The sequence below is a fragment of the Erithacus rubecula genome, assembly GCF_903797595.1.
Source record: "Erithacus rubecula genome assembly, chromosome: 3".
NCBI lineage: Eukaryota > Metazoa > Chordata > Aves > Passeriformes > Muscicapidae > Erithacus > Erithacus rubecula.
This window is the reverse complement of record NC_136689.1, coordinates 139,775,057-139,799,679: the sequence shown is the minus strand read 5'-3', so window position 1 is coordinate 139,799,679 and position 24,623 is coordinate 139,775,057. Positions and strand designations below refer to the sequence as shown.

The following is a 24,623-nucleotide window of genomic DNA, read 5'->3' as shown; positions in this document are numbered from 1 at the left end:
TGTCACTTTGGAGAAGAGACTGATCCCCACGTTGGTCTATCCATGACCATCCAAGGAAATTTTTTCCTTGTCTCCTTAATGGTAATTCTAGTTTGCTCAGTGCTCCAGCAACACTTTTGCTCATCAAAATACTTCACAGGAGCCTGTTCCAACCTTTGGGTGAAGAACCTTTTCTTCAATATCCAACCTAAACCTCCTGGACACAACTTCAGGCCATTCCCTCAGGTCCTGTCACTGGTCACTGCAGAGAAGAGATCAGAGAGTGCCCCATTTTTTCCTCTCACAGGGAAGTTGTAATTGCAATGAGTTACAGTCTCCTCCAGGGTGAACAGACCAAGTTGCTTCAGCCTCTTCTTGTATGGCTTCTCCTCTAGAGCAAAAATGTTTTGCCAGCACCAGAAATGTTGTCTTGCTCGAGATACTGTCACTGCTTTGCAAGGTCACATCAAAGTGGATCTTCCATCATTCTCCAAGACCAAAAGAAAAGTTTCATCTCAACATGGGCCAACCACTCTCTTACTCACATTTTCACTTAATTTTATGAAATAGTAAAACCAATTTTCTTCTTATGATCTGCAATTAACATGAGATTCAATTACTGGGATTTTCTTCCAATGGAATTGATTTTTTTTTTTTTTTGCCCATATTGTTGCTGGAATGTACAGTCACGTTGGTGAAAAAGAGCAATGTGCCAGAATATTACTTAGATAACCCTGGCATGCTTAAATGGAAAGCTTTTCATCTGTTCAATTAAAAGTACACATCAAAATCAGGACATTATTTTTCTCAGATTTCATTATACAGATTTATAAATGCATTTACTCATGGGATCATCAGTCTGTGATTATAAAGAAAATTGAATCATAGAAAGGTTTGAGTTAGAAGTCACCCTAGTCAGCAGAAAAAAAGTAGGTCAAGAATGGTCTCTGAAAAACAAATATTTGTTATTTCCTTGAATACTTCCAGAGGTGCCCTATCCCTGGAACTGTTCAAGGTCAGGTTGGACAGGGTTCTGAGTAACCTGGTCTAGTGGGTGGCATTCCTCTAGAAGGCAGGGATTTGGAATTTAATTATCTTTAAGGTTCCTTCCTACCCAAAATTTTCTATTATTCTCGGGGTTTTTTATGATTTTTCTATAGATGCAAGTTCAAATTAAAAAAAAATAAAAATCAGGTGACAAAAATCTTCTCAACTTAGACACTAAGAGGAAATGCTCTAAGACATTAGGGTGACAGAAGCTGGGATGCATTATTGCCACTCAAAGAAAAAAGAAAAAAGATCCACAAAACAGTATTTTGTCCAGACAGTCTGGTGAAGAAGCAGCCTACAGGTATCACTAATCATGGAAGTATGTTTGAGCTTTTGAGATAAACAATGAGACATTCTGTACAGTACATTAAGGGAAAGAAGCTGATCATGGGTCAGCCCATGATAGAACAGATGTCTAAAATCATAGTAGATGAACTGTGCTCTAAAAGTGTGTTCTCATAGATTATTTTGAGAGCCTAAAGTCAGGCAGGAACATCTACACCCTGGAAACCTCCAGTTATGGGAAAAGTCCCTTACTCTGGGTGACAAGAAATCCTAATGACCTGCAGGATCCCCTAGAGTTGCTAACAGGAACATCTAATCCCTGTTTAGGAACCAGCCCTGCTGCAGATTGCCATGTACAAACAACTGAGCTTTACAAAAAGTCTTGGCTGTTTGAATGATGAATAGAGTAATAAAACCTTACACATGGTGGTAAAATGGCTAAAACAGAACAAAACAACAAAGCACATGCAAGGCTGGTCCTTGTAAGGAAAATCACAGCTCACTTAGCCCTCACAATTCTTTAAACAAGTCAATAACTCAGTGGAAATGAAATAGAGAGTGCAAACCAGTTGCTTTAATTTTTTTTCAGATTATAGAAGTCTGTGATGTTGTCACTCCTCAGGTGACTACAGAAGGTAACTACCATGGAGAGAGGTAAAGCAATGTCAAATAATGTCAAATGCAAAAGCAGGTCAGGAGAAAAGAGAGAGAAAAAGGAAAAGTAATAAAAACCAAATAAAAAAAAAACAACTTAAAATTAAAAGTAGGTCAGTTTTCATCCTGACAAAAGGTCAGCAGCCACCTGCCTCTAGGCATTTTGCTGGATGCCACATTGTTAAATATATATACAAGTGATCCAGGGAGGTGAATCAGTGGTGGAGCGAGGCAAAAAAAAAAATAAAAAATCTCAATCTGTCATCATGATAATCCTGTAAATTCCATGTTGACATGAAAGCTCTAATCAGGTGCAGGAGTCTGTAACCTTTGATGAACTCCCTTGGGGCAGGGGTTGGATACAGAACTATCAACAAACCCAGGACCACTTGAACAGCCTCATGTGGAGGCACAAAGGTGAAGTAGACACAGTTATTCAAGGACACAGGGGTTACAGGCAGAGCCAAAATCTCCAGGCAAGCCTTGAGACTGGAGGATGGAAAAACCTGCCAGGAAAATGGAATGTGGAGCTGAGTGTGGCTGCCTGGTGAGAAGCAGGGAGGAACTGGCTAAACATTACCAGGTCTCTAAAGACCCTCAGAGGTGCCAGAATCCATCCAGACTGAATTTGGGCAGCTGAGTTTGGACCTTGTAGGATGTGCCAGCTGGATGTTAATGCCAGGCTGCATCCAGAGCAATGCCCAGTGTGCAGGGCAGTGAGAGGACATTGTCTGGAATGGATGGAGTAATGAATTCCAGGGAATTGTTACACAAAGGATGTAGAAGACAACACCTGGGGGCAATCAGAGGGCAGAACCAGACTGCATTTGTGTATTCAGGCTCGTCAAGGCTGGACAGGGCTGTTGCAAACATCAGAAGGTGCTGAGCACTTCCAATAATATGACTGTGAATTATGTTCAGCACTGATGAATGCAAGTGTGAGAGGGGGAAATGAAAATTCCTTCTGCAGCTCCTGTGACTCCACACTAGGCACATGAATCCAGCAGAGAGGTTTGAGCAGCCTAAGGAAAATCAAACCACTGCTTAATGCCTTGGTACCTTCCAGAACAGCAAACAAGGCATGAGGACACACAGTGCAGCAGGCACTAAAAACACAGGGTTGGCAGTATGGCATCATGTAAGTGTGGTATCTGCAGCACTTAATTAGTGACTTAACTTTCTTCTGTCTTCACTCAGAGTCAGGATTAAAAACAAGGAGACAAATTTTCTTGTGTTTGGGCTTGGTTGTTTATGAAATCTTATCTAAAGTACAGAGAGTTCTGCAGCACTTCTAGCTACCAGCTAAAAGTGAGCAAAATGGAGGTGAATCAAGCTAGCTACAAGGTCTTTTAAAGCTAAACAGTCCAATAGAGAAATAACATCTATATTATTTATACTTTTGACTCAATAACCAATACCTGTGACCCACAGTGCAGCACTAACTATTCAACTAGAAACTACTGTCCTGACACCCATGGGGAAAACCCACCTGGGAAACAAAGCTCTGGCTCCTCACAGCTCCTCCAGAGCTATTGTGGCAGCCTGTTTGATGGCACACAACAATAGGGGCTCTAACTCCATAGGAATTGGGAGAAAAAGCATAGAAGAGGAATTTGTGTAACATTCTTTAACTCAAACCTCACTGTTCCCACATAGAGTGCTGCAAAATTGATCAATGCCAGTTTTGGGGGGTGTGGAGGGATGGAGTAGAAGAAAAGAGAGCTCAGATGGAGTTAGACTTGAAGCCTAGAGTGTTCCCCATGGTATAACAACTGCTTGGGTTTGGTGGGGATGTACTGGTGCCCTGAGGACATCAGAGCTGTAAAAAACCCCTGATATGGCACTGTCCCAGTTAGGAGATGATGGTGCCACTGAGATTTTGGAGATTTTCAACTTGCCCCTCAGCCAGACCTTCTTTGTATTGCAGATTCCAGCCCTAAAATCCTTCTGGACCGCCCTCTGCCTGCTGCAAAGAATCCTAAAAATATTCCATCTGACTGCTTCCCACCCCCCAGCAAAGGTCCAGGGTAAAGACTGGGACAACAGGGAACCACTGCACCCCGAGATTTAGGGGATGACATGGTACCTTGAGGGAGGGACAAGGACAGAAAAACATTGAAAGGTGATCTAGTGTGGCAAAATCTGTTTGAGTGTGGCTGTAAAACACCTTGTGCTCCTGCAAAAACACCCAGGGGAGAGGAAAGCTGTGCATGACAGAAATGCTGCTCATGCTTTTCTTTGGAGGAGTTTGAAAGTCATTCAAAATGAGACATTGACAGCATGGAAGTCAGTGCATCTATGGCAATTCCCATGGCTGGGGATCCACCCTATAAGCAAATTAACCCACTCACCAAATTCCTGAAGTTTAATTAGGAAAGATCACCCATATTTAAAATCTACTCTTTTATGAGAGACTCTCCTTGGGTCTCTCCTATGAAGTGACTCAGAAGAAGCAATAATCTTCCTCCTGCCATCCAAATAAAAGGAAGTTCCTCTAAATCTTAATAGGAGAACTGCAAAAAGTTGTGACATTCAGCAGCCCCTGGAGCTGAATAGGAAGACATGGGACTAAAAGACACAGAGTCCTTAATCCTCAGATAGGGAGACAGATGACTGGTGCAGAAATGCACAGCCAGTTCCCTGTTTGCATTTAAAGCTCTTTATTCCCTGGCTCAGCAATTCCACTGCAGCATTTATTTTTAATGCTTTATTTTTGCAATTTGACTTTCTAATGGCAACACTTGAAGTCACCTTCCTTAACCCTTCTCAGTGATATAAATTAGAAAGAACATCAGGGGGAAACAACTGAGGGAACACGACTTAGCCCTGTCAGACTTCAGTAGGAGGTGACTCCCTCCTAAGCAATCAGCACCAATGTGCAAAGGACTTCCTTTTATTTCCTCCACATACACTCAGAATTGAAGGATCTAATCCCAAAAGTCCTTGCATCCTTATATTTACAAGCATGAGCTGAAATCAGGGAGGCAGAGGAGTCATGGGCTTTGCTCTTAATTTCCTTCCACCCACTCCTCCCATCCTCACTTTACAATTTTTTTGATGCATTTAGCAAGGAAAAAGAGAATGGGGAGAAATACCTTGTGTGACAACTGAAATGCTCCAGAAATTTTGTTTTTAAGGGCTATTTTAAAGGATCATGCCAAATACAGGGGCTGTTGCTTACAGAGTGACTTCTGGTTCTGGGCTGCTCACTGCACCCAGTAATCAAATCAGGCTGAAGGACTGAAGTTTGCAGCAATTTGCAGGATTTTTATAGAGACTGTCACAACAAGACAAAATAGGAAATTCTGCTGAATCACTGCTGATGAAGACATCCTTCACTTTGCCTCTTCACTGGTCTCCTACTGCCCCCACCCCATGCCAAAAATACCAGAAATAAAGAGACACGTCTGCTCTCACCTGGATTTTGTTGAGAAATACACAAATTTCTGGAAACCATAGGAGGGAAACTCTGCAGGAGTAGTTGTGTCTGTTTTGGGCAGTGGGGAGAGCACACAGGGTGCTGTGTGCCCCCCTCAGCTGCAGTGATAGTGGGCAGGCTCTTGTCTGAGATTGAATCATCAAATTAATTAAATCCCTGTCAAATTGAAGCTTTCTGAAGACACTTTAGTTCACCTGTTTGATACAGGTGGCAGAGCAGATGAAAAAATCCTTTCTGAAGGGAAAAAAAGGCCCAGGTGCAGACCAGACCCATTTCTTAGGGCAGCCCACTGCCTCCCTGGGGTCTGGGCTGAAGATGTAAAAATAAAACTTCTTATGCTGCTACAACCCTCAGATTATTGTCCATTATTGATTTTTCTTTTTTTCCCTGCTAGATGGCAATGAAGTTGCAATAAAAAGGACAATCAAGAGACTTCAAGGGCTTGACTGATTAAGAGATCAGGAGCATGAGCAATGGACAAGAGGAAATGGCCTCAAGTTGCACTAGGGGAGGTTTAGGTTGGATATAAGGAAAAAAAAATAAAAATCCCAAAAGGGTTGTCAAGTCCTGGCACAGCTGCCCAGGACAGTGGTGGAGACATCATCCCTGGGGGATGTTAAAGATGTTTAGATGTGGCTCTTGGGGACATGGTGTAATGGTGAGTTTGGCAGTCAGATCAATGGTTTGACTGGATCTTCAAGGTCTTTTCCAATCTAAGCAATTCTGTGATACTATAATTCCTTAAACTCACTGGATTTGTGGCCAGTTCCTAAAATTGGTTAGCCAAAGAGAGAGTAGCTGCTACCTTCAACCACTGGTCATGCAGATGAAGTGAGTTTTTCCCTACAATACAATAGCAGCCTTTTCAGAGTGAGTAAGAACTGTCAGTGCTGTATGAGATTTAAAGTTGCTGCTCCTCAAAACCAACAGATATCTGGGATCTCACCACTCCCAGGAGAGAAAAGGGTCTGCCAAGAACGATGAGCAGAGATTCCTTTTGCACCATCAATAAAGCATAGCTCAGAAAATCAACACAAAGTCTCCAGCACTCAGCTCTGAGCCCTGAATCCCTTGTGCACATCTGTCCCAGAAACTCATCTTTTAATTCCTCAACACCACATTGTGTGACACAACTGACATCCACCTCTAGGCTTCCCCCCAGGTGTGTCTTTTGTGTACAAGCACTGAGCAGATCCTTCCCCCTGCCCTCACTCCTGTCCCTCACCTTCACACCTGAAGATTTTTCAGAGGGCAAGAAGCTCTCTGTGTCTGACAGAGCAAGCTGTGCCTTCAGAAGCTGCTGTTCAGCATCTCCTGATAAAGTCATGATATCATGGGTGAAACTTCTTACCACAGCAAGCCCCCCTTAGGGAAGATTTGCTTTCAGTTACTTCAAATGATGGTCAGTGTTTTCCTTGAGTTTCATCCAAGCTCAGTGGATGGCAGTGTATTGTTCCTTCTGCCTTTATTGTTCCTTCTGCCTTTCCATTCAAACATGGGGAGAAAAATTAGAAGCTAAATATGCCAGATCTTGTATTTGGATCTCTCATTCCAGCACAGTCTGAAAAGAATTGGGTGCAGAAGTACAGAACAAGCAGCATTTTAATCCTGGCACTGATCCTGACTCTTTCCCAGGTCTTAAGCAAGGCATTTACATTTCTATGGAGCTCCACTGGCAGAGAAACAATCCATAATGTCTCAGTTTCTCCAGCTGTGAAATGGGAATAGGAGCACGGTGAGAAATCTGTGGCAGCTTTTATCCCTCGTGGTAGAACTGAAAAGGAAAGATGAAACTCAGGAACATTTGTTCCAAAAATCACCAGCTCCAAAGGCATTGTTAAAAATATGCAGGTGTTTGTTGCTGTAGGTACAACAGAGAATCATGGAATGGTTTTGGTTGTAAAAGACCTTAAAGTTCATCCAGTTCCAACACCCTGCCATGGGCAGGGACACCTTCCACTGTCCCAGCTGCTCCAATCCCATCCAGCCTGGCCTTGGGCACTGCCAGGGATGGGGCAGCCACAGCTGCTCTGGGCACCCTGTGCCAGGGCCTTACCACCCTCACAGGAAAGGGATTTTTCCTAATATCCCATCTAAACCTGCTCTCTTTCATTTTAAAGCCATGGAACAGTTTCAAACCTGGAAAGAAGGAAGGCTTAGACATGCACAGGAACACTTTCAGTGATCCAGAAGAATCCTTTTCGTCCTGACAGCTTAATAGAAGATGTTAAGAGTAAAATTACAAAAACTGTCTGGGCATGCACTGACCTTTGATCTAAAATCGTTCTGCCACTCATCCTTAAACAGCAATGCTTTAGCCTTAAATTAGAATATATTTCAACTCTTTTCTTTTTATCAATAAGAGTCCACATTTTCAAAAAATTTGGATTTTGATGCCAACATGAGCAAACCTCCTCTGCATTCCAGTTATTGCTGCACAAGAGAGAGCTGAAGTCTTCTGAAACACGGCTCTGGCTGTATCTCTACATCCGAATCACAGATTCACAAAACAGTTTGGGTTGGAAGGGACCTTAAAGATCTTGTTTCAACCCCCTGCCATTGGCAGGGACACATTCCACTATCCCAGGTTGCTCCTGTTCAACCTGGCTTTGGACACTGACAGGGATGGGAGAGCCACAAAATTCTTTGGGTAACCCATTGATGGCACACAGACCCACTGGGCACAGAGTCACTTCAGAAAGCTCCTCTTCCAGGGACACCCATCTTTCTGAAGGGTAAAATATCCTATTTCCCCAAATAAATGACAAATGTGGTATGAACAGAGGAGCCAAGCATGAACTCCTGCCTGTGGTGACAATGGGTGGAAGAGGAGAGAGGATGAGGCTGACTCAGGAGCTCACATAGGCAGGGAAACAGAGATGTTTTGTCTTTAGATTGAAGCAAGATTAACACATGAACTTTTGGTAGCCCTCAGTGGTGCAGTCAAAGGAGGTGGAGAGATAATGGGAACATGAGATCACAAGATAATTCAGGTTTGAAAAGGCCACAGGAGAGCTCAAGCCCAGCCTCTCACTCACAGCAGGACCAACTCTGAGGAAAGACCAGGTTGCTCAGGGGGTCTAGCTAAAAATTTGCTGAAAGAAATATATTGTAATATTAAAATTTGCAATTCTCCATAGTTCCTAGGTGAGTCTTAATAGTCTTTCTGCCTCAAGTGAGCTTTCTGAGGCCTCAAACAGACAGGGAGAGGTGACTTCAGTGCAGAGAAGGAAATGACAGCCAGAGGAGACACTCTGGATAGATAAATGGTGAAGAGGGTGGTGGGGATAGACAGTTCTGTAACATCCTCTTTCATAAAGGAGCAATTAAAAGTATTAAAGAACACCTGAATTAAATGAGCCTGCACAGTGCAGAGGGCATAAACTAATACTGTCTTTGTCATCAGCCTCTAAAATTTGACATTCATTGTTAACAATGTTAAGAATGTGATTTTCAGTCTAATTTCTGTGAGGATGTGGGAGAATATTCCTGTCAAGGATAATTTATAAAGGACCAGGTACCTTTTGGTAAATAGGAGGGAATGGAGACTGGGCTTGCTGTGAAATGTGGATTTCATTGTCCTTCTCAGTCATCTCTTCCCTTGTTACCTCTGTGGGGTCTTTTCAATATCCTTGGTTCACTTTCCTCTCTGCTGAGCTCTGATGAGGGAGGGCTGACACTCTCCAGTGGGTTCTTGAGATGCTTCAGGCCTTTGTCAACAGGAACTTTTATATTTCCATGACTTAAGACTCTCCTGCTGTTTCCCCCCATGTTGACTGGGGAAAATTCTGATTTTCCTACCCAAAATAATTAAAAAAAGAAAGCACAGCACTCAATCCAGGAAGGTGAGAAGCCAAACCTGCAGGGACAGCTCTTCTGAGCACTGCTTGAGGATCTCAGCTGGTTGATGGGCTATTGATGTCAATTGTTATTAATTAGCAGGAGAGAGCTAGAGAGTCAACTGCTCTAACCCAAGGGATAGGTGAGAGGGTAATTCCCCTTCGAGGCAGCAAATCACAGCCACAAAAAATGCTGAGTGGATGAGGCATTTGATGTTTGTACTGTCTGTGCTAACAGAAATAGGGGCAAGATGTTGCCTTCATTGTGACAGTCAGCATCTGCTGGCAAAAACTTAGGCAAGAGTGCAGTAAATGGAGGAGGAAAGTAACACATTCTTTTCACCAAAGACATATTAACACTTAAGCAGGAGGATTTGCAGAAGCTAACCAATATTTCACCAGCAGCACTGGAGATCTCTCTCTTTCCAGCTCTCTGCCTTATCAATGAACATTGACAGGTCACACCCGAGACTTTAACTCAGCTCAGCTTCTGTGGATATAAATATGCAGATGTGTCTTCCTAAAATTCAGATTGTTAGCAAATTATGTGTGTCTCAGCACTATTTCCTCCTTCTGCAGAGGAAATACTTCACTTTTAGTGGGTTCTAAAGTCCATCCCTATTCAGCAAAGCTGTTAAGACACACATAAGGGATTTGCTGAATCCAGGCTTTCATTACTGCCTTCTTCATGATAGCTCACTAAAGGAATAGTGCATGAAGGAAAAGGTTTAGGGCAAGACTCTCTGACACTAACAGCCTTTGGATAAGGCACTGGGAATGTAAGTGAGAAAAGGGAAATTATCACTAGCACACAGTGGAAACCTCTCTAATTTAGTTAAAAACACTTCACTACACACAGTTTAGTCATAAGGTTACACCTGAGACATGAGACATTGCCTGGGGCTAAAAAAGATTTGTGATATATTCCTGAAACCTCACTGTCTTGCAAAGGGATATCCAAGGCTGCACACACATCCCTGATGAAACACTGATTGCACTGATACAAGCTCTAATCATTTCCATGAGGAGGGGAAGAAATGCAGTTTTAGTCAGGCAAGGAGAAAAAGTTTGGACTTTTGCATGTGGTCATAGCAAAAGTGATGTGTGAGCAGAAAGGAGATGATGAGAGAATCTGCACAATGTGTTAGTGGTATTTCATCTCTTGCCTCTCTGTCTGGATGTACTGGCCTTACAGTATTGATATGGATATGTATTGATATATTTATAACAGTGACACTTAATAAAGAGTGGAAAAATGGAAAGAGAAGGAAATACAGCATGTGATGTGTTTGCTGTTTTAGTGATAGAAGCTGAGGAAGCAGTCTGAAGCTGTGTCAGGGAAGGTTTAGGTTGGATATTAGGAAAAGGTTCTTCCCCCAGAGGGTGGTTGGGCACAGGAAAGAGTTTACCAGGACAGGGTCACAGCACCAAGCCTGACAGAGCTCAAGAGTGTTTGGGAAAAGCTCTCAGGGACATGGTGGGATTCTTGGGGTGTCCTATGCAGGGCCAGGATCTGGACTATATGATCCTTGTGGGTCCCTTCCAGCTCAGGATATTCTGTGATCTTCATAGAACCCCTGGATCTAAAATGAAGGAAACTTTTCAGATCTGCCTGGCAGGACAGTTGCAGTTTACAAGCAGCATGCTGAAGATGTGCAGATTGAGTGTGAGTAGTTTTGACATGAAGGGAAGTCCCTTACAGCAGTGCAGGAGTGTTGGAGGTCACAGGGGCACAGAGAGGGAGGCACAGTCAAATCATTATTCAATGGAAATTATTCATTGGAAATGGCAGGATTCAACTGGGGTAGGCTGCTCCTTGTTCTCCAGACTTGCTAAGCCTTCTCCACATTTTCAAAGAAGCCAACTGCTATTTTCACATACACCTCACTTCACCCTCAGGCTCGCACAGCTTCCCACAAAAAACACCCTTAATTCACCTTGCTCTTCCCTAAATGTCACTGAGGACTACAGGAAGTTTTTGTGATCAACTCATAAATCAATAGGGCTGCAGCTGTACAAGGACATGGGAAATGCCTGTTCTGAGGCACTGAAACTGCACTTCATCACATGCACATCATTAAATCCCCTTACCCTCTGAACAGTGTGGCTGCACCAAAACTGCCTCCAGAAAACATTGCCTCTCAAACTCTGTCAATAGCTGGGTAAGCACTGGCTAATCTGGGTCAAAAGTGTGTCAGGATATGATTAACATTTTAAAAGTGCAATGAGCAGGTTCCAGTGTCTTTGGTGAGCTTAATTTACTAGTAAAGAAACTATCTAGAAATTCTCCATCAGGACTTGTAATCTCTGAATTGGATCCATGGGGCTTTTTATACATTTCTTCTGTTCAGCTCAGGTACAACACCAAAATCCTATATACAGTCTGCTGCTGCAGGAGGACAGAACTAACAAATGGGAAATAATTGAGAAGAGAGCACTGAAGTGACTGAAAAGCCAGGGAGACCAACTTGTGAAGAGGAGGATAACTGCTAGCATTTGAAGAGTTTAAAAGCCAAAGGGGAAGAAGAATTATTTGCAGGGTCCAGCAGAGTTTCACGAGGTGTAAAAAGCCAAGAATGAGAAAGGGATCTTTAACAAGAACAGAGGGAAGCATTTCATCAACACCGAAGCCTGCTGGACCGTGAAATAGTCTCCCGAAATAAATGGTAGCAGTCCTGCAGCTCGGGTCATTTTAAATTAGACTGGACAGGATACTGGAGCTGGTTCTTTAGGGAACAACTCAATACCAGTCCCAGGGATGGCCATGTCAGCCTGGCAGGCAGCTCTGCAGCTCAGGATAATTAGAGTCCCCAACGCTGTCATGAGGAGAGTTTGACACTCACACGGCGCCAGTTCCTTCACGGATGGTGCTTGTCATGATCTTGTGTTATTTATACATTACTCTGAGTCAAAAAGCCTCTGTGAAGAGAGGCAGAGCCCTCATAAGTCAAACCCTGGACTATTGAAGCTGATGAAAGGTATAAAATAGCTTGCACTAAACCTTCTAAACTGCAACCATCAGTGAGAGATTTTACCGAAAACACCCCTCAGCAAGAAAGGATACGCGGTAATGAGGGAACAAGGAACATGTTTGAACTAACAAACACGCTCTGCCCGACTCTGTGGGGCTTTCTTTTGTTTCATTTTTATTGTGTTTCATTTTCTTGTCTGCCTTCAAAGGCTTGAGTGACAGGCGTGGAGGCTGGCATCTATCACTTCTCTTCAAAACAGATAAGGAACAAACATCAACATTTCTCAACAACGACCCAGAGGGAACAACCTCTCCTAAAAATAAAAACATTTTCCTCACACCTGTTGCCACAACCTATCCATCTCTCCTTTTTTTGCCAGGGGATGCATCAACTAAAATGCAACTCCTGGGCTGTGTTTTGCTTTCTTCAGGATATTATGGAATCACAGAGTGGTTTGGGTTGGAAGGGACTTTAAAGATCATCTTGTTCTGACCCCTGTGCCATGGGAAGGGATCCCTCCCACTCTCCAAGGCAGGAGAATTCCCACTCTGTGGAAGCAGAGCATGGGGATGGGAAACTGCTGTGAGAGAAACAAAAGGGTTGGTGGACAATCTTGGGGGAGTTTTTCCTCATTTTCCTTTCTCATCATCCCTTGGGAAGCTGTCTGCATAGACAGGATTACACAAGGCTTTCTGAATCAATACAGCATTTAGAATCTTATTTTTTTTAACAGGTCTTTCCAGTCAACAGTTGAAATTCTGTGAAGTTGCCCATTCAGTGCTTATCCATTTCTTCTCAAACTTTTATCTCCTCCCATTTTTCAGGTGACCACAGGTGCAAATGAAAGGTGTGGGGTGGTAAATTATATATATTATATATATATATTTGCTATGACAGAGCTTGTGCCAGCACTGAGCACTGACAATGCACATTACAGTTGAGCTCATGTATTTCTGATGGAACATTTTACAGTGCTATATATAAAGTTGTTATGGCATCTATTATTCACTGCCAATACAGTTCAAGTTAAAATAGGTTTTATATAACAGTTCAAAGCAATATTTTAAGAAATAACACTTGTGTCAAGGCTGCTGTGTCCTACCAGATTTTGACATTTCCAAGCAATAAAGATCTTTATCCAAAATGTAAGGTTTTGGCGAGACATTTCCCTTGCAGACGTCTCTAGTTTTAATCTGCAAGCAATAGCAAAAGGAGCACATTTAAATAAAATGAACAGCCAGGTGAACTTTTGACTTGGCTGTTATCTGTCTAGGTGGAAAGTGTGAACTGCAAAGTGCCTGGAGGGATGTTTCTGACAGAGAACAATGTCCCATTAACCCGAACCTCTGAAGAGATTTTGGAGAAGTGGAAAACACACAAGTGGGAAAAAGTCATTGGAACATTAAGAAAATGTCTATTATAGGCATGAATTTATATCTGTTTTTCAGGACACAAGGCAAGAAGGGAATTCATTTCCTTATTTCTTCAGGAACAAAGAAGGTGTTTCTGCCAAAAGGGCAAATTCAGTGTCTCGTAAAAAAGAGTCCCATGGCTGGTACCAGCACCATGAGCTTCTCTAAAGTTGAGTAATCAGAAGATATGATGTTCTTTTAATGTCTCATGTGCTGCTCAAAATCTGCATGTTTCTGGTGCTGGATATGCAGCAACATGGAAATCCCAGTGAGACCAATCTACTTGCACAAAACAAGTTCTGCACAGTTCTTCATTCTGGTCCCCAAAGAGCAAAGGACAACAAATGCTATACATAAAATTGGCAATAAATTTAGTTTATTAGTTATGTTTGACAGTTAGGAATAATGTGTCATTTTAACCTTCTTGGCTACTCACTGGTTATGAAAATATATTGGGAAAATATCATTGTGGTGACTGTGAGCTCAAGGAATCCTCTGAGTACCCACAATTTCTACTGAAAACAGGGAAGTTTTAATGTGCAAGATGAGTCCTTTCACAAGAAATATGCTCATGTGGGTCAACAAACAGAAAACAAAACACAGTGAAAATTATTTAAAAGCACCATCTGCTTATTCAAATACAGCTGGGGAGAGAAACAATGCTGTCCAAAAAAACTCATTTTCATTATATTTCTTTCAAAAGAGATGTTAAACAAAATACCATCGGTCCTAAATATTTTCCCCCTGAGGAGGAATGTTTAAGCTACATTTGAAATGTTTGTGGAATGCAGTCCTCCTTAGAGGATGAACAGGGATCTTTGAGAGCAAAGCAAAATGGATAGAGGAGAAGATGGGGAAAAAACAGGTAAAAATACAGTGCACACATTTTCAGGAAGCAAAAGCCTAAACAACATTAACTACCTAAGCAGAGTAAATCATTAATTGCACAAACTCAGCTATTCAGAGGTAAATTCAAATCAGGCAAAAATGTATCCAGGATCAAAGTCTTGCACAATACATGAATGTAGATTTAATTTTTTTAAAGTTATTTAGGATTGTGATTGGGTTCAGCTCACCTCCCACAACTACCCCACCATGGCCACATGGTCCTGTGCAACTTGGTGTAGAGATATCAGATTGGGGCACAGAAATGGGATTTAACCAGCAAAATAAATAAATATCTCTCCAAGGAGACACAAGTGCACATCCTGACTTTACAAAGCTGGTGTGCTTGAGGCTGCCTTTGGGGTTGTCACTCCCCACTGCCTAATGGGCAGCTACTAAATGTGGGTTTTTCCTGAGGAGGACAGGGGCAACATAAAGACAAACTAAAAAAAGCTTAGACTACATTTCAAACAAAAAGGATCACAAAACCACAGAATGGCTGAGGCATCACAGTGGAGTGATCTGCTCCAATATCCCTGCTCATGCAGGGTCATCCCAAACAACATGGCACAAGATTCTACTCAGACTGCTCCTAAATATCTCCAGTAGCTGGTGGTGTTGTTCACAGGATCATTTCAGAAAATACATTTGCTACCCTCCTTCTTGAACAACAAAGTGCAGGAACAGCCCAAAATGTGCATTTTCTTTGCCACAGAGTTCTCTACAGTTTGTCCAGCTGGATGCACTGAGATCCCTTGAAGTGCAAAGTGACAATTTACAGCCAAAGATACACAGAGTGAGAATATTCTTTGACAGTTTCACCCCTAGTAATGGACACAAGTCCACAAAGCTCATTCATCTCTGCTCAGTGAACCACAACAGAAATTAGACAAACACTGACCTCAACCCGCTCCTGTAAAACTGTCAAAATTTCTGACTTGGAGAGTTGAGTCATATGTGGCCATCACTGTTTGCAAACAGAGGTCCCAACCTCCAGGCACCAGCCCCCAGCAGGAACTTTTGTCCCTTTTTTGCACTTTTAACTCAATCACAACTCCTGCTGTACTGCAACCCAAAATCTATCCTGATAAAATTAGCCCAATCCAATTAAAGGACAAAGTATAGCCCTTAATTAAATGTTCTGATTATTCTGAAGCTCTCTTTTTTTTGGTTCATCTTGAGTTTAGGTCTGTAAAAGCATACAAATTAGGGAGGTTTAACATTTTCTTGTTTTACCCATTTATCGCTTAAATTTAACTAACAAGAATTTCCCAAAAGCATAAAAAGGGAAGTATAAAAAGAAAAATGTGGGATGTTTAACTTATTCCAGCCTCTTTTTGTTCCTTTTATTGCATATTTTTACAGAGCTTTTGGAAAAAAAATTAAAAAATAACTGAATAAAAATAGTATGTTCTCTTTTAACTACATCAAGAACGTCCAAATGCTTTGATACAGCAAAATATTGAATAATTTGAAAAGGTTAACAAGTTATTTCCTTTCGTCTACCTATTATTCTCACTAATGGTAAAGCTGAGTGTTTTTTGCCCAAAAAAACCAATTGGTTTTTTGACCAATTCCAGTTTCAAGTTTGCAGGCACTGAAGTTGTTTTGCTGCAGAACCAGCTCAATTAAAGCACCTCACCACAGACTCTGCTGTGGAAAACTCGCTGGGAAGAGCCCAACCATCAGCCCATTAATCAACTCTTGTCATTTTCATTACAAATCACATGGATTCCCAACTTCTCCTTCTATCAGCAATCCCCATGTTTAGAAATTCTGGATAATCTCCCGTTTTGAGCGGCGCCGTACCGGCAGCGATGTCAATCAGCATTTCCTTCACGTTGAGCGAGGCACAGCGCAGGGATCCTGCACTTGCAGCTCCCAAAACCCTGGTGGGAGGAGGTTACTGACCTCAATCTGCTGGATGGCCTCTTCCCTCTGGCGGATGGCTTCCAGATCCTCCTCGGTGATTTCCGAGAGCAAGGCTTGCTCCTGGCCCTGGCTCTGCCACGCGCCGTCGCCGCCGTTAAAGATCTTCTCATCGTCAGGCAGGTCAGAGAAAGGGGTCTTAGGGCTCTGCTGGGATGGGAGAATGGGAAGAAAAGCAAAGGAAGTGTAAATGTTTTCCAGTTTTACACAGCTGTAGTGGGGGGAAAGAAAATATTGGTATAAGAGATGGCACAAGCAGTGGTGAAAAGGTGAAGAGGAGAAAAATAAATTGCATGAGAGGAAATATTTCAAGTCTCAAAGGAAATGTTAGGACCTGGAGTCAGATCTCCTGAGCTACTTTTGGGCCACAGTAACCAATTTCAGTTTTTCAAAGTTCTGACAGAACAAATGTTGATGTGCAGCTGAAAAAGAATGCATTTACCTTGTTTAATTTCCTTGCAAATTCTTCCTGAATTAAGCACTTTCTCGAGCACAGAGAAATCCTATACATTTGTCTTGAAGACTTTAGGATCCAACTTGCAAAATTCAAAATACAAAGATTACAATCTTCTCAATTTGTGAGACAAACAGCACAGCTTAAAAGGGGGAAAATCACTGCAGTGATGTGAGCACAGAGTAATCAGCTTGAGCAGCTCACAGGTTTGTGGTGTCCACTCTGTGGAGTTGACCTGTTTTTTCTGACACATCTGACCACTGCCATAGAATCACAGAATGGTTGAGGCTGAAAGAACCTTAAAGATCATCTCATTCCACCCCCTGCCATGGGCAGGGACACCTTCCAGCATCCCAGGTTGCTCCAAACCACTTCCAACCTGGTCTTGAACACTTCCATGGATGGGGCAGCCACAGCTTCTCTGGGCACTCTATTACAGTGCCTTGCCACCCTCTGAGGAAAGAAATTCTTCCTAATAATCTAAATATCTTCTCATTCAGTTTAAAAGCATCTATCCATGGCCTCTCTGCCTATTTAATAAGTTTCTATCCTCTTTTTAAAAATCCTTTAGCTCATTTTATAAGCCTCAAGATACAATTTTCTTCTATTTTAAGCTGCACTTATATTCAGATCCAAATTTTAAAACTTTGTTCAAGAACCAGTTGTATCTGCACAAAAACTAGGGCAGAAGTTTAACAAGGGCTTCTCCACCCACCCTTTAGGTTCTGTGCCTGTGTCAGGTTCAGTCCTGACTGCACTTAGAGAATCAACTGGCTCAAGGTTGGGTTGGAGGCTCAAGTTCTCAAGTTCTCAGCTCAAGTTCTAAACTGAGAGGTGTTGTTGAATGCTTCAACCTCAGAACTGCATGAGGATTCCACTTCAAACAACGCCCATGGTCCTCTAAATTGGTTTTGAGCTGAACTTTGACTGTATTGTAACCAAAAGTTACAGTAAAAAAAAAGCAAGCCATGTGCTTCTTATGCTCTGAAGTTGAAAGAAGAAATGGCAGTGGCCACAGCACATCCCTTACCTAAACATCCCCAAAGCCTCTGAAAGCTATAGGAGGAAACCAAGTACTCAGGGGGAAGTTCTGATCTGGATTTATCTGAAGCCCAAACACTGGGAGTAGTGCCTGAAAAATAAAAGCTTTTGCTGTCTTACTGTGGCTACATCTTCAAAAGTGTCAATTCCCCTGAATTCCCACAGTGTGAACAAGAAGTGAGGCCACAAGGCATTTAGATGGAAAAGCACAGGGCTGGAGAACTGGAGGACATGAGCCTGGAAATGTTTATATAACTTTCTAACTCTGCTTTAACTCTTTATAAAGTATGAAATTCCTGTATTTAAAAACAAAATAATTTTTTTCCATTTGCCTAGACTTAGACTTTGTCTTATGAAACTAATTCATTATTATTATCATCATACTTTGTTGGAGACAAGGAAAACAACACAACGTGGTGAAGGAAGTGGGGTGATGGAAGGAGTAGAAGGAAATAGGAAAATTAGCAGCAAACAGTTGAAAATATCTTTCAAAATATGAACAGAAGATGAAAATCTTTGACATTAATGTTTTACTTTGCTTCACCTTCTGCTTTCCAGGGATCTACTGAGAAAGAGTGTGTTACAGGAAGAAAATCATCATTTAAAATTAGGTTAAAGATTAATTTACACTTTATAAGACATATTTTAATAGGATTAAGACACTCTGGGGGGTGTTTTATTCACTAATTATTATGTGCCTTGGACACTAACTCTTCTAGTAGAGTGTTTCAGTGCCAAAAGAGTGTATTAATGGAGTCTGAAAAAAAAAAAAACCAAAAAAAAAAAAAAAAAAAACCTTTGGGGTATTCTAATGCTTCATTTAGTGACAGATATGTCCTCTCATCTTCACCAGTGGGCTCAGATGAGCAGAGGCAAACTTCACATGGCCAAGTGGGCTGGAAGATCCCAAGAATCTGCCTTATGGAGACACAGGAAGTGTTCTGATGAAATTTGTGTGCTCTGGTCACAGCAAAGACGCTTCATTAAGGCCCTCAATGCCCACAAATGGACACTCAAAGTCATGCTTGTCCTATCCAGGTCTGAATTTCAGTGGAAGACAACAAATTTATAAGTGTTCAAATGTTTTCTGTTCTGATGTGGGAGAGCAGGAGAGGAAGCAACCAACTCTTCAGATTAGGTTAGTCCATGGAATAACACAGCTCTACCATAAATATGTTTTATCTTGGCCCATGTCAGCTTCAGTCATGCTCACTTGCTGGGCCTGGTATCTGTTAATAACACTTCCCCCCCTACAAATTACTCAGAAAACATATTGCTGCTCAGTGATCTTTTAGGAAAAAAAAAAACAAAACAAAACAACAAAACAGCTTTCCATGTGTTTAAGTAGGTAAAGATCTTTTTCTCTAAACAAAGTAGTGACCTAAGTTAATTTCAGAGCTGCTGAAGGTAATTACATGTGTTTGCATCCTTCACATCTTCTGAAAAAATCCAACCACGGCTGCTGAATGAGTAAATCAGTAAAACAACAGGATGCAGAGGGGCTGATATTTCCTTCCAGACATAAAAATGGCTCCATAATAATGTTAAATACAGTTACCATGACCTGCTATCAGGGTCTGTATGCTGTGCTAACAAATAAAACTGATTTTGTGCTGTCCATGGTACTGAGCCCCTCATTTCTGTGATAAAGCGAAAAAAAATCTTGAATCTGAAACTGTGAAGAAATCTAATCACTTCTAATGCTTCTGATTGAAAGCTGCATATAGCTGGGCTTATCAGTGCTCTTCATTCCCTTCTGAGTTATGTACATTGCCATGTCTGACAAAACATTTTATTTATAGCAAGAAAAGATCAGATGGAGGGCACTCACTGAGCCTCCACAGATAAAGATTCCTTTGACACTGCACTGGAAGGGGCCATAACTCCCTGTACAGGCATTTCCACAATAAATTTGATTTAGTGCCAATTTTTATGCCCTGTGAATCTCTGTGTAATTTTCTGTCGGATTTCCTTTCATAAATTGTTAATTGGATGTGTTTGAAGTTGTTCTTTTGTTGAAATTTGCCTCTGGCAGATTTTTGTCAAGATGTATCTATAAACTGAACTCTGCCAATGGAAAAAAAAATATAGCAGAGAAAAAAGTTGAGTATATCTGATATGCTCAGTAGCTCTTTTAAAACTAAATCCTTAGGACTGAGGGTCATACCATGCTGTTGTTCTTCATATCTGAAAAATTATGCTCAGGCACAACATTTTTCTTGTTGGATAAAATCTTTTCACCAGGATAAAATCGTTGCTGCTTACAACTACATTTTTTTATCAGATTTATTCTACCAATGGGGAGATGCTATATGCAGCTGCTGATAGGAAAAAGAAAAAATAAAAGGAAAAAAAAAAGGTTTTATCTGGATGGTGACAGCTTCTGTCAGTGTCTGTACTTTATCAGCAGTAAAATCTTTGCCTCAGAAGTTGCATGTCTGAGACCCCTCCAAAAATAACCCCCTCCCAACCTTGGTCCTGCCTCTCTCCCCATTTGTCCATCAGAAGGGACAGAACACCACAAATTTGACAACTCTTGTCATGCAAAATCACCAACAAGTGATTGAAATGACCCCTCTTCTGGCTCCCATGTGGTCTTTACTCCACAGAGAAGCAGAAATCTGATGGGAACTCTGCTAACATAACACCAGCCAGCCCTCACAGTCCATCTGCAGAGAGCTGGGGCTCTCCTGAAGCAGTGAGAGTGTCCTGGCACCTCCCAGCCCTGCAGCTCTTTTTTAGATCACTAACTTCAGTGATGACATTCCTGAATGCCAGTTACAAGGCAACACCCTTACCACAAATTCAGGGCATGAAATATTGACTGGAGATGAATGAGAAATGCTTCTTAGTGACAGCAAAATGTTTAGTGATTTCAAAGGACAATTTCTTCCCTGATCCTCCCCAAAACCTGAAGATACAGAGAAAAATTATACAGCAGAGACAAACAAGGATATATCACACCCCCTCCAGCTCAGGTTAGCACAAGATAGATAATAAAGGTGAGAAATAAGATGAGCCTTTCACAGTCTTGTCAAAAATAACTGAATGAGTTGATGTAAATAACCAGGATTTATTGAAGCTGGATTTACAGAGTGTCCACCAGGTGAGTGACACCACAGGGACAGGAGCATGAAGGGCTGAGGAAGACACTCACAAAATCTTTCAATCTAAGCATGAAGACAGTTGAGAAGGGAACTTGATTAAGCCTGGAATGAGACTACACAAACCCATTTCTACACCACCTCCTTCCACTCCAAAATCTACCTGGCTTGTGTTCTGAGGAGGAGAGTTTAATTTCTGGGTGTGAAAGTTTGGGAAGAAGATACAAACACAATATCTTGGGATGGATGTGGCAGAGCTCTGGGGGTCCTGCTTGACAGCAAGTTCACAATTTGAGCCAGCAGCCCCTCACCTGGATGAAAAACTAATTCTGGAGAATAAGATGTAGCACAAGTTCCTTTTTCTCTGACCATTATTCCATTCACAGGCACATTTCAAGCATTGCTGGGCTGTAAGGCCCTGGAGATGCCTTTGATATGCACTGCACCATTCACAAACTCCTTGTTTTATAGGAGCACAGGTAAAACCAGTCTCACTTGTCTGAGCTAATTTTGTGCTATAGACTGCAGGCAGTTCCAAGGAAACCTTCTGCAAGCATGAAAAAAGAGCATTTCAGAGCTTTTCTATGACTCAGGGAGTAAACCAAGGAAGGTTGCTCTATCTTCCCCAATCTCCAGTCCTGCACCTCTAGCAGGGATATGGCCAGCTCCAGCAGCAACCACCACACCTCCCACAGCTCCTGCAGACTCTCACATCTCCTTGGGTAATGTTTGGCTTTGGCTTTCAACCCAAATGCAAATGCAGAGATGTTTATCTCTTGCTTTATAGTACATATAGACACATAAACTGCCTTTATGAGGATCTCCTATTCTCAGTAGCATCCAGGCTCAGATATTCACATTTTATTGCGTGTAGAATAATGAGGCTGGAGTGTCTGCATTAGAGATCAATAAAAACACCAAGCATGGAGGGCCACAGTGCAGAGCACTGCTGGAGTTACTCTGCCTGACACATTTTTAATGGCAGGTTGGCACTGCAAAGCTGCCTGGGACAAAAATGGCACAGAGCAGCCAGTTTGGCCTCAACATCCTCAAAAATACAGCCAGGTTAAGGCTGACAGATAAATGGGATTAGATGATCTCTCTCAAACCATCCTTCCAAAACAACTAACCTTGGAGGCTCAATGAGATTTAGAGATGTACCATGCCAAGCAAAAGCCCAAAGCAATTACAGGTAGAAAGGCCTCAGGCAGGCACAGAACAAGCAGCCTGGGATTTCTAAATCTTTTAGAGGAGAGAAATAGTGATATTACAATTTTGCATTATCTTTCACACAGAAGATCACAGCAGTGATTGGTAATCTGAGCTCTGTTGTCTTAGGAGAGGAGCTTCCCACAACAACTGGGAAAGAAATGCATCACAAGAAAACACAAATTAACCATTGCCTGCTCTTCCTTTTCACTCAAAAAAGGCCAACTTTAAAATTACCACAACAAGGACAACTTTCAAGTGAAATGTGTTGAATCCTTCCTGCATGCATCACTGACATGGGCAAATACAGAAATGGATTCAGCATTTTCTTCAACTTATGCAAATTTGATTACTCTGCACCAATGTAGCATGAGAAAAACCTGGATGGGGAAATTAGCATAAAGGGAAGGGTTGAAGTGCATTTTTATTTAAATTGACTAGAATCCTTCATGTGCTTCTGTCCTCACTCTTGATCAAGGTGTTTACTTTTGAATGAAAGGAATGTGAAAACCACACTTTCCACCAGTTTCCTACTACAGAGTCTCCAAGAAATTACTGATTTTAGGGGAAAACGTATTAACAGAAAGTATTTTGCTAGTTTGCTTTTCAGCATTTTTAAATTTACTTGCTCAGGTCTCTGCAGTCATGAGGACTGAGGGAATCTTTTCATTTTCCTGGAACTGGAAGAGACTTAGAACTGAGTACCTAGTTCATACCTCCTACTGTTTTCCTCTTCTTTAGCTTGCCTTCAAGACTTCATTACTTCACCAAATTCATTCTAAGCAATCCTTACCTCATCACCCAGGGCTGTGAGTTCAGAGTCGATCTTACTGTACTCAGGGTGGGAGAATTAAATGACCTGTCTGTGGTAGATGAAGAAAAAGAAAATAAGCCAGGGGCCTGAGGTTTAGCTCTCTGATAAGTGATGTGCTTTTCAGAAGCACAGCATATTTTCTCCCCACAGTGAAGACCAAATTTAGGAGGAATACCCTTCTTACCAGGCTTAGATGGTGGGGCTGACACTCATATTTTGCCCATGGAGATCATCAGCTTCTAGGTCAAATTTCAGTTCATCATGAGGGCTACATTTTGCCATGTACTTTCACCCTGTCTGACTGAAGGAAGGAGCAGCTTGTTCTGTTCCTGTTTCCAGTCCTCCTTTTTTTTCCTCTTGATTTGGCAACTTTATCTACCATGCAAATAGACAGTCCCACGGTGATGTGAGTGAAACAAAACAGCAGCAGTGAGGAGAGGCACACATCTCCCCTCTCTGTAATCCAACATGCTCTGCTTTTCAAACCCATTTCACTCAATGACTTCAGCCTGACTGCATCCATCCTTCTCAAAGCCAACTCCTGGGTTGCCACCACCTTCAGGTGGCATCTCCACACATGCACAGCAAGTGGAGGAACACTCCTTTAACACAAGGAGAGCATTCACTGCTGTTTTACAGCATCCCTAAAGCTGTTCCTGCCCTTTCCTAGCTGTCTGTGTTGTGTTCTCAGCATTGTCTGTCTCTGCACATCTCTGCTGGCAGCAGTTTTGGCTGGCAGTGCTGTCTGAGAGCTGAGCTCTGCTCGTCCCTGGCTCCTGATGCAAGGCAGAGACTCCCTGCTCACAGCTCTCCCCCCTGAGCAGCTGAAACCCCCAGAATTTGTGCAAATGGCCCATGCTTGAAGGGGCTCACAGACACATCAAGACTGTCTAGAAAGTATCGTGGTGTCTCTGCCTCCCAACATATGTGCTGCACAGCTGGAGAGCAGGTTCCTGCTAGAAAGGCAAAAAAAGAGGGAGAATGAGTCACTGGCTTATCCATTAACACCCATCTAGTACCAAAAAAATTTAAAATAGTGAGGAGTCATTTTTTCCTGGTTTCACACAGAGTCAAGAATCAAATTCAGCTTGATTTTCTGCAGCAGAGACATGGGCACAGTGCCACTCTGGAGCAGTGGAAAAGCAGAAAGATGTTGGAAATAAAAAGTATGTCTCTTTCTTTCAAAAAATAGACTGCTTTTGTATTTTCCATTTAGTTTTTGAACTGTTGAGCCAGTTTTATTTTTAGAAACATGTTTGACTCCCACAGAACTCCATTGGCATCAATTTTTTAATCTCTCTTTTCCCTGGCCTTTGGCAGGGTTTCAGTGGACTGTTCAGTGTCCAAGAAAATGTTCAGAGCTGATATTGAGAATCACTCTCATTTAGTAACTCTTTTAAAAATATCTGCCCATTTTTCAGCCCCTGCAGTGCCATGATACTTCTGTTACTGCCCAAAAGCATGATCCCAAATTAGGACAAAAAAATCAGAGGAATCTTGTCACCACACATCTGGAAGAGCCTTGGGTGTTCAGTTGATGGGAATGGGGACACAAGA

At 42.0% G+C, this 24,623-nt stretch overlaps 1 protein-coding gene across 1 annotated transcript in view; it reads right to left on the bottom strand.

Annotated features, from left to right (window-relative positions):
- TSNARE1 (t-SNARE domain containing 1) overlaps positions 1–24,623 on the bottom strand; it is a 378,445-nt gene that overhangs the window by 193,131 nt on the left and 160,691 nt on the right. Inside the window, exon 8 of the mRNA XM_079302793.1 lies at positions 16,427–16,594. Within this exon, the coding sequence (XP_079158919.1) occupies positions 16,427–16,594 (168 nt within the window). The remainder of the gene's footprint in view (positions 1–16,426; positions 16,595–24,623) is intronic.